Consider the following 11268-nt stretch of genomic DNA (forward strand, 5'->3'; position numbering starts at 1 on the left):
CCATTGTCCCGTCGGCCCTGTTGTCCCCGGTCACTCTCACTGGTATTCGGGGAGAGAGAGGAGGGAGTCGCCCGATATAGCAGATTTAGCAGATCGGACACAAACACAGGAATTCCTGCAAGGGGCCTTTTCACCCTGCTGCCTTCGAGACGAGGAGGAATTCTGAATTCCACCGAGATGCACACATCATGCTACATGAGATGCTACATCAGAAACACTTCCCTGGCGTATGAGAGGTCTGTGAACGTAATGTGATCACACGCCAGAGCGTTAAAAACACAAAAAAAACAACAACATGAGGTCAGCAGGCCTGAGCGGCAGGAGATGTTGGTAGATGCACACGCGGCTCCGACAGCTGGAAGCAGGTCAGGTGAAAGGCGCGGTCCAGCAGGTCGGGTGGTAGAAGCTGTTCCCCTTTTCCGGCCCATGGGCTTGCAAGACCAAAGAGGCCGAGCACAGGTCGGCGAAAGTTTCAAAACGGCAGAGAGGCACTGGAATAGGTAACTGAAATCTTGGAATCTTTGTTTCTTGATGTTGAAAAAAGAACCGGACATTTTTAATTCCATATTCCTTTAGATAAATGTTTCACGGGGAAACAAAGGGTTTTATCAGGTTTTCTACGAGTTGTTTTTTTTCTGAGACTAAGTTGTGGGCTATAGCTCTCTGCTATTTGCATCCCTCATCTTCATCCTGTTTGCCTACAGCAGAGGATGGGACAGAGTTACTCAGCCTCTTGTGCATCGTTTCGGGCGCACGTTGCGCCTTGAAATACGCATGTTATGATGCATTTTGTTTTTCAACTCATTCTACTGGATTTAGCAACATTCACGCAACACTCTGCAATGCTCCGTTTTGTGCGGAGGTGTATTAGAAGTAGGTTGTGGTGGGGATGACTTCCTCTCACAAAAGTATATGCCGCTGTAAATAATATTCACCCTACACCTGCTGTGAGTGATATAAGCATCTGCTTGTATCGCCAGCCACCTCGGACGTGGTAAAAGCCACATTTGTTTTTTTCGTCGTATACCATCCTGCCATCTCTTTTTCTAAATCATGAGATGCCTGGATCCGAGCGCCCAGATTTCGGTTTGCCAAAGGGCCGCTTGACCCGGACGCCCAGGTGCGACCGTGTCCACCCGGTTGTCCTCAGATGCATTCGCTGCGCGGAGGAGGACCAGGGGAGGAAAAGTACCCAAGCACCCAAGAAGGAAGGAAGGAAATATCCGCGACGAGAGAGGAGTGAAGACGAGACATAAAAGCACTTCTAGAACATCCTGTCCTCACGCTTTTGACACACACGTATAAGCACACGCACACTCCAGACACGCATACACGAGCAAGTAAACACACACGCACGCACGCACACACACTCACACAGATACGCTGAGGGGTATGTACTAGCACTTGCCAGTGTCAGCCTTGAATGTTAAATGTCGTCATGCTTGGAGTGTATGTCAAGCACACAAGCTTGCATGCGTGCGTGCACTCATTCACTCATTAATTCATTCATTCATTCATTCATTCAGTCAGTCAGTCATTCATGCATGTGCTCATCTAACAAAAAACTGTTCATCTGCACTGATGAAAATGACATTCTTCACACAACAAGAGGACTCCCATACATAAAAGACTCTCTCCCTCCAGCTCTTTCCTTGCCTCTCTCTCTCTCTCTCTCTCTCTCTCTCTCTCTCTGTATCTTCTCTTTTCCCTCGTTTTCTTTCTCCTTCTATCTATCTATCTATCTGTCTATCGCCCTCTCCCACTCTCACCGCTCTGCCCCAGAAAATGCAAACGAATAAGAGGGGAAGGGGAAAAAAAGAAAATCCAACATTGTGCCATGGAGAGGATGCATCTCCCTTCTATAAATAACTCAAACTCAGTGTTGCTAAGGCTGGCTCAGCAGCGAGTGCTTGATTGTTCTGTCCTTCCTTTGCCTTCATTTCATTTTTCACTCCCTTGGCCCCCGCAGCGCCTCCTCACGTCACCCCTGCAGCACGTTTATCTTTCTTTCCCTCCCTATTACGGTGTGGGCTGAGCTGTTTGTTTGCTCATGATGAAAGCGCTGAACGTGTCATCTGCTGAGGTCGATTTCCCGTCCTTTTCTGCGACGGCGGAGAGCCGCTGAGCGTTCGCGTCTGTAACCACCTAGAAAGCGAGAAAAACTAGAAGAAGAGAAGCGCGGCGGCGGCAGCGGCCCCGGAGGTGGCCCCGGGGGTATTTCAGAAGAAGGAGACGATGTGTCATAGTTGAGTGTCATAGTCAACTCCAGCTGTTTTCCTGCCACAAACACACCCTGGCCTTTTGGATAAAACCCAAAAATGTAAGAGAAGATTAAGTTAAAAAAAAAGACACCGAAAGACTTATTTTCAGATACAGCTTTTCGATGAGCAGCTGAGCTTCTCTTTGCGTTATATATTGAACCACACCAATGTATCAGAGAGAGTCGGGTGGTGTAAGGTGTAGATACACACCAGGAGGGGAGGGAGCTGTGATCTAGAGATCTGAATCACCATGCACTGTTCAACTAAAATGATGATGTTTCAGGGGGAGGCGTACGGCCTGGAACGGCCCGAACAGATCTGATCCGATGGGTCCTGGTCAAATATTAAACACCGTGTTTACAATGTCAGTTGTCGGGCCAAACAGCAGGAGAAACCGAAACAACGGCGACGACATGTGTTGACGTTGCTGCCACCTGCTGGCTGGAAGAATAACGGCAACACTCCACAGTCGTGTTACTCATCCGTTGTGTTTTCTCCTCCCTGCGTCTCCCCCGCCGCACAGCAGAATGAGGTCAAAGCGGAGGAGGAGGGGGGTTTGAAGACCCTGTCGGAGGAGGAGGTGCAGACAAGGATAGCAGAGTACAACGCTCAAGACACCGAGAACGGCATGAAACTGGTGAGTCCTCCAGAGGAGCCCCGCCGTGGCATGTAATAATAACCTCTAAAAGCAACCACAGCACCTCCTGCCCCTCACACTCTCTCTTTCTTGATGTCCTTCTCCACCTCCGCCTCAGGCTTCAGACGGCTCCTACAAAGGCTTCATCAAGGTCCACCTGAGGCTCAGTCGACCGGTCACGGTGCCCGCCGTCGAAGGGGCGGGCTTGGAGGCGGGCCCCAGGCAAACGGAGAAGCACCGTCCGGCGGCGGCAGATGCGGCGGCGGCGGAGGGCCAGGAAGGGGCGAGCCACGGCGCCAGCGAGAAGAGGACCTCCTTCTACCTGCCGTCCGACTGCGTCAAGCAGCTCCACATCAGTTCGGCCACGACGGCCAAAGAAGTCATCCACAACCTCCTCAAGAAGTTCACGGTGCTGGACAACCCCGGCAAATTCGCCTTGTACCAGCAAACACACCGCGACGGGCAGGGTGAGACTCCGGGCTCCCATTTCAACCGGCGCACCAGCTTTCTGGACCAAAGTACAAATGATGAGTTTTTATTGTGGGATGTGAACTTTTAAACCGCTATCAGCGCCATCGCTGACTTACCCAATGACGGTTTCTCAGCGCCGCGTTTGACCTGCGGTAGGAGCCGAAAGACGTTTATTGAGACGACAAGTGCTCTGACCGTTGAGGCGTTTTTCCCGATAGGAGTTTAGGAATTTGATTTTAACGACCTGCCGACGCGCCGACTTCTCCTGTTTTTATACTTTTTTTTTTTTTGTTTCTGCTTGTAGATCTGTTCCAGAAGATTCCCCTACGTGGCTGTCCTCTGGTCCTGAGGCTAACGGCCGGGCCAGACCCCGAACTGCTCAGCTTTGTGCTCAAGGAGATAGAGACTGAAGAGGTGGAGGTGAGAACACACACACACACACACACACACACACACACACACACACACACACACACACACAGACTCTAATGTGAGAAAATAGTTTACTAATCCCTACCTCTCTCTCTCTCTCTCTCTCTCTCTCTCTCTCTCTCTCTCTCCCTCTCCTCCACAGTGGCATGCGTTCTTGGTGCCCGAGCTGCAAAACTTCCTGTTCATCCTGGAGAAAGAGGAGGCGGAGCACATGCGCACGGTGAAGCAGCGGTACGCCGCGTACCGACAGAAACTGCAGGAGGCGCTACAGCAGCACGACCCCTGACCCCCCCCCCCTGGCCCTCCGCCCCTTTTCACCTCACGACCTCAAATCAGGGAGGGACTGGCCCCCCAAAAACGCCGACTCCGTCACACCCTTCATAATATTCAGAGACTGGAGCCGGAGCCAAATTTATACGACAACCGACCCAGCCATAACGCCCCCCACACACAGACAGACACACACACACACACACACACACACACACATATAAAACACATGCTTGCACACACAGCTTTTCTCAGGACACACACACACACACTCCTCCTCCTCCCTAGAGAAAGGCCGTGCCGTGGGCTCCGTCTGAACTGAGCGCGGCGGCCACCTCGGAGGAGGCGCGGCGTACGCCTCAACCTTCTGATTGACTTGGGATTTCATCGGAGACTGGAACGTGTGACGGTTCTGATTCCTTGGTGGGGTTTTTTTCCGAAGATTCCCTCCGCCGCCGCCGCCACTACTGCAAGTGTTACTTATGCATGTGCCCCCGCCACCACCGCCACCCCTACATGCACCCACGCATCCCCAGTCCGCTCGGTCTGCGAGGTTGGACGGTCACGCTGGGAACGGCCGGACGTTTTGAGACACCCCCGTATGACGTCGGATATCAGCCATGTTATGTCGCCAAACTGCGTCTCTTAATCCTCCGAACGCGACGGATTGAACCGAGAAGTCTGGGAGCCGTGGTCCCGGCGGGGGAGCGCTAGAAGCACCCCGATAGCAAGGTGGCCCCGCCCTCCATTCGATTCCGTAGAGCCCTCCCCTCAGGACGCCCGCCTGGTTCCTCGTCTCTTATCCGGGTCCATGTGTCCCATTTGAAAAAAAAAAAAAAAAAAAAAAACGGTAGAAGGTGGAAGGCGTGGCACACGAAGCAGATGCTCACTCTTACCAAAAAATCCGAGCAGACAGAGTGGACGTCCGTTCCTGTTTACTGACGGCAGGTTCACAGGCGTTGAGGAGCGTTCCCCCCGCGACTATTCCACCCGCATCCAAACCTTCCCTTCCCCTCTCTTATCGAGGGAGACGACGACTGTGACGTGTTGTTTCCAAAACAAACTCCTCACCTTCAGCCCGGCACCTGAATCCCCGGCAGTGGGGCGTGGCAGTCCTACTGTAGTACCTTCAATGGAATCCATTTCATTGACACTGTTATCACGTGCGTTGTATATGAATGTGAAAGGATTTTTATGCCAAAGCTAAGAGGGATAGATATATTGTCGGGGCTTTCGGGGAAGAGAAATATATACGGAAATATATAAAATCGTATATATATACATATATACACTATATATATATATATATATATATATATATATATATATATATATATATATATAGTATGATAGGAGATGGCACTTAATAAATAGTTGGAACAACTTCTGTTTTGCACATATAGATTCAGGGCACCTCAAGGCCCGCTAGTCTATTGAAACAGAGGGGGCAGAACGTACCATGCTGGCTTTTTTTTTTTTTTCTCAGACAGGGAAATACAAGGGGATCGACGGCGTTGACGAGGACGTATGATGAAGAACCGTGCACATTGAAACGTACGAGGGGAAAAGAGTTGACAGTTTAAACTGCATTATAATTAGAGCGATAGACAAATGCTTATTGTCGTGTATCACTGTTCCTGGATGGTGTCGGCCCCTGTGCCGGCCGCCGCTTGCAAGAATAATGTAAATAGTGTTTGATAATGGGCATCTGTGTGTCATTTCCTCTCCACCGCCGGGCCTCATTTATCAAGCAAGTCAAATAGAAATACGTACTGTATGAATCCCGCTGTGGGCCACGTAATCAAAAGACGACTGCAAATTAGGGCGTTAGCGAAGAGTCAGGAAGAAGGGAGAGGCATCGCCGTGCATGTTTCATATATAAAACAGCGTCCATTTTTACCAGAGCATTTACAGAGCCGCTGACATTTTTGCACAGGTCCTCCCCTTTCTTTGTGGCGCAGAGAGAGATGTTGACAAATGGGGCCTGTTTTCCATAAGCACACGATTCCCAACGTTCTCCCCGAAACCTGTACCCGTACATGTGTCTGCTCTGCTCTGTGAAAAACACTCAGCGTCCATGCTACTCCTGCTGCCAGTGCCTTTTGTTCAATTCACCCTCTCGTATGTATATGTCTCTGAGTGGGTGCCTGTGTGTGCGGGGCGTGTGCATGCACGTATGTGTGATGCGCGCGGTGTGTGTGTGTGTGTGTGTGTGTGTGTGTGTGTGTGTGTGTGTGTGTGTGTGTGTGTGTGTGTGTGTGTGTGTGTGCGTGTGTGTATTTAAGGGCATGTGTTTGGGTGTGGGTGTGTGTAGGTGCACTAGCTTTGGTGCAAGGGTTTGCATCTCTGTTGGGCTTTGTATTGTGTTTGTAACTACCCCTTTGAGTACATTTGGCCCTCCAACTTCCTCTGTTTGTGTGTGTGTGTGTGTGTGTGTGTGTGTGTGTGTGTGTGTGTGTGTGTGTGTGTGTGTGTAATTTATTTCACGGTTCACCCCCTTGATATGGTAATGCATCAAGGATGTGAATAAGTAATGCTTTTATCGCAGTTTGTTTTTGGTTTATTTGACAAACATAGTGTGTATAAAATATCAGTAGAGCTGTACAGGAAATCTGAATGAAATAAAAATGGTCATCCCTTTACGGAACTTCCTTGTCCTCGTATGTTCTTGAATTGTTTTAAGTAAATGCACGCAGTGGCATGAAGCTGCTGGATTGTCATGTTGAGATGTCTGATCAACCTGCAGTTTCCTTTTAATAAGCCGTGAGACCAAAAGTGGCTCCAGGTGTACCTGTCTCCCTTCCTCGGATTTAACTTAATCGGACTTCATTTATATGAGATCACAACCATGTAAGACACATCTGTGTCTAAGGACGCCATGGCTAAAGTGCCACTACCATATTACAAATGGTATAACATTACTATATTATGTAAACACTAGTTAAACATGTACTTGCTTTTGCACCATCCCTTAACAGGGAACAATAGATGCACGTATTTCACGACAGGGTTATATCGTAGAGCTGGTCGTTAAGTATTTTTACATCAAATGGTTTCAAGTCTGATATATTCTCACCAAGGGTGCATGGGTTGGTGGTGATATGGGGGCACAGCTCTGAGTTCTCAGCTCTTTAGGAGCCTTTCTGTGTGGAGTTTGCATGTTCTCCCCATGCTCACATGGGGTATCCTCCACCTCACGTCAGTAAGGACCCCCAACAAAAACATGCACACATCATCGTCTGACCAGCGATGGACACTCGTCACCAGGTCCCCGGGCGCGTCCACGTATGCTGCCCACTGCTCCTGGCTGTGCCCCCGGAGGAAGGACAAGCCAGGATGGGTTAAATGCAGAGGCCTCATTTCACCGGTCACCATCCAAAAGCATGTGCGTGTGTGTGTGTGTGTGTGTGTGTGTGTGTGTGTGTGTTGAAGTGTGGTGTGCTGTGTGACGATTAAAGATTGTTCTTCTTCTTCTTCTTTCTGTATCCCCCTCATTGAGAACCAAACTGCAGTGCTTGCAAGTCACCAGCAGGTGGCAACATTTCGTTTAAACCAGTGGCTCTCAACTGGTGGGCCCCGATCCGGGACCGAATCCACTGTTTTGTGGATTGGAATTATGGATTGCTGCAAGAATGGTTCAAATCTTTAATCATGTTTTGGTCATGATGTAATGGCTAAGGACAAATGTGGATCCTGAGGCTGGACCAGTTTAGAACCACTGATTTAAACTGGCCCTACATGCCAATTTGAGAGTCAGCCAGTACAGCAGAGAGAAACAAGAGACAGTGTGTGTTTGTGCGTGTGTGTGTGTGTGTGTGTGCGTGTGCGCGCTTGTCAGGGAGCCCACTTATCATGTTGGGTCCAAAGACATGAAGGGGCCCAAATTGCTGGACCCAACCAGGATAATAATTCAGTGATTTCGGGACACTCCTTGCTCGGTGCGTCTGGTTCAGTTTCCCCTCAAGCGTGGAAAATGAAATGTGTTAAAGTGTGTTTGTGTTTTCTGTCACCAGGTGCCAGGTGGTGCTGTACAGTGTGTGTGGAGTGTGTTTATTTCACCCAATCAGAAACGGAGACATTGAGCCAATGAGCTTTTTAGATTGTTGTCTAGGTAACCCCTAGACACATCATAACAATCTTATAGTTCTTTGCATGGGCAAACTATTACATCACTAGATTATTATATTAGTAATTGATAATATACTTATCAATATATTTATATATATTGTTTAATTTATATATATATATAATTTTCACAAAAAGAGTCATTGCTAACATTTTAATATTACTGTTTAATATTACTATATGATTATTACTACTGCGTTTTCCTCAATGAAGGTTTTCAAATTCTATGCATTACATTTCAACTGTCATGCAAGAAAACGTCATGTTGTGGTCAGTTAATATAATATAATATACTATAATAATATAAATCCTGATGAAATGGACAGGTGTGAGGAGCCTTGGGTGCTGCTGTGCACAGCCTGCAAGGAGCTGGAGAAACATTGTGTTTGGTGCGTTGAATTCAAATTAAAAAAGTGCAAGCCGATGACCCCGATAGTGACTTAATAGTCACAGTGGAAGCTTACTTTAAAAAAAAAAAAGTGTTTTCTATCGGTATTTAATATGCAAGGTCATATGTAAGCATTGTAGTATGCCCAACCACATGCATCAAACAGTCTGCAGAAAGTACCAGAACGATGTACTACATCCGATGAAATATGTCAGCAGGCCCTCCCCTCCAATCCCCTTCCTGTCGATGCTCTTCCCCATCGACTTCAACCGGGCTCTGCTGCCGCCCCCAGAGGACGGTGACCGTCTTCCGGCGGCACGCCGACCTCCGCCATCAACACCGCGTTCCGCCGTCTTTTCTCTGTCAGTGGATCCCGGCGCACCACGCCGCAGGTCGGGGACGTCACCTGGAGATTCACTGACTCATCCCGAAAATACCAACTTTAATCGTCTTTAAATATTTTCAAGTCGTTTCAGTTTAAAATATGGTAAATGCAATCCAAAATTTCATTCAGTTTTCAAGTCATACAGAATGTAAAAGTCAACAGTTTAGGTTGCACATGCTGCACTGTTGTGTGCACCCAGTGTGTGTGTGTGTGTGTGTTTGCACGCATGTGTAAATGAGTGGGTGAGAAAGTGGGAAAGACAGAAAAAGATTGGTTGATTGATTGACTGATTGATCCATCGGTCAGAAAGGCTTTGCATGATATATTTTCTCCCAGTATTTTTTAATCAACAATATTATCACTCACGCAGTTGTTTTTTTGGACAAATTGCAATTTTAAAGGGCAGCCAAAGTTAGGCGTTGGACCAATGAACCAACAGGTGTCAGTGTCTGTCAGAGCCCAAATACAGACACCCCCCCACACCCCCACCCACATAGACCTGTAGCGTGCTCTGCAACCGGCCCGTGTGGGTTCACTGGGATCGGACGGTTGTCCCTTAAACTGACATTCCGAAGCGTTTCGATTGAACGGGACACTGTGCTGATCAATTTAAAGGCTGAGGTCACCCGACTCTCCCTTTACCTCGCCACCCACGCAATTGCTGCCAAGCTGGACTTAATGACTGGCTCCTGTCCAGAGGTCAGACTGAAACTGTGTCAGTATGCTTATTTATGGCAGCAAATATAGACAGTCCCCCCTTCTCACCTCTGAGAAAGAACTAAGATTAGTCTGACCCGCCGCATGAACGACGTATTACAATCTGAATTTAGCCTGCGCTGTGCCCCATCCCATGCCGGCCCTGTCTCACTTTGCCCGTCCTGCGCTCTGCCCCTCACTATATATATATATATATATATCCCTGCACTTCTCTCCATCCCCTCTCCAGTTTCAATCCGGCTGTAGCTGCCAGCAAGGGTTAGCTATATTTGCAAAACTAAGTGAACGGCAGGCGGTGGAGCTCAAGTCCTTCTGTCCTGTTTTGCACTTGACTTGCTTAGTGGCAATGGTCTTTTTTTTGATCTATCGTCAACGTCCAGGTTTTAGCTCCATCTTCCCTCCAAGATGGTCACCTTCTTTCCCCCGAAACGATATGCTATGATCTATTGATATGTATTTTTCTTTCTTGCCCGCGTGAGGTGGCGGGGACATGTTTTCACTGGTCGGCTCTGTCACCAGCCATGGGAACAGCAAATAGAGGAGCACGTGCATCATGCAAAAACACTGAAAAGGTTTTCCTTATGCTGGCAGCTCTAAAAAAAAGAAATGAAATAGGGAAGGTTAAAGGAGGGCACTGGAATCCAATGCAATCAATCTGATGTATACATCTATTCGGTGCATGCTTTATATCCACATCATATCCCCCTAAAAGCAGGCTGCCACATGCACTTTCTGCACCACTAGTGATCCAACATTCCAAACACCCTGTAACTGCAGCCGGACGCGCGGGCTTTCACTGATCGATTTGCGAAAGAGAAGAGCCGTGAGCTGCGGACCGCTCATGCTTTCTCAAGGAGCCCAACAAGCTCCCGAAATTGTGATTCAGCCAAGCGGGCGAAAGGAGCCCGGGCCGCCTGAAAACCAAAAACGGACACGGAATTGGCCAGAATTCACTTTAAATGTCACCGCATGTTGCATCCCGCCAAAGTAAACACAGGGGAAGGAGGTCAATTATTTGCGTGATCTATTTTGCTTTGCGTTTCTCTGCCAACAGATGTAATCTTGTGAGAATTAAGCATACATGTTTTTGGGATCCACCGTTCAAATTCCTTGGCCTAAATATGTATGTACATATATATATATATATATATATATATATATATATATATATATATATATATATATATATATATATATATATATATATATATATATATATATATATATGTATTTATTTTTTATTTTTTTTCCCATAATTGAGATGATTCCTGCAACAGATCTATTCACAGCTCAGAAGACTCTGAAGATCCTTGTCACCGCCGGTGCAAGTCCTCGGGGCCGGCAGATCCACCGAGCCCTCCCCCCCGGGAGGTCGGTCCAGAACCGAGCCAAACGGGGGAGCGAGGCCCTCCGGCGCCGCAGCCGAACCGGCGGGGTGGGGGTGGGGGTGGTGGGTGGGTGGTGGGGGGGGGTGGGGGCACCCCTTCCGCTGCTCGTGCTGCGTTCCCCCGGCGACGCGGCGGGAATCGGTCGTTTCCGTGGATAACCGCCCATCCCCGTCGCGCTCTTCCCGGTCGGGTAT

At 48.4% G+C, this 11268-nt stretch overlaps 1 protein-coding gene across 1 annotated transcript in view; it reads left to right on the forward strand.

The window, feature by feature from the left end:
• Nucleotides 1-6666, forward strand: part of rassf5 (Ras association domain family member 5) — a gene marked incomplete at its 5' end in the record, with an annotated part of 30521 nt that extends 23855 nt beyond the window's left edge. Inside the window, 4 exons of the mRNA XM_080001119.1 lie at nt 2785-2898; nt 3017-3365; nt 3674-3789; nt 3944-6666. Of these exons, the coding sequence (XP_079857245.1) occupies nt 2785-2898; nt 3017-3365; nt 3674-3789; nt 3944-4087 (723 nt within the window). The 3' untranslated portion in view covers nt 4088-6666. The remainder of the gene's footprint in view (nt 1-2784; nt 2899-3016; nt 3366-3673; nt 3790-3943) is intronic.
• Between the last annotated feature and the right edge of the window lie 4602 nt (nt 6667-11268).

Source organism: Zeus faber (assembly GCF_960531495.2).
Source record: "Zeus faber genome assembly, chromosome: 5".
Classification (NCBI taxonomy): domain Eukaryota; kingdom Metazoa; phylum Chordata; class Actinopteri; order Zeiformes; family Zeidae; genus Zeus; species Zeus faber.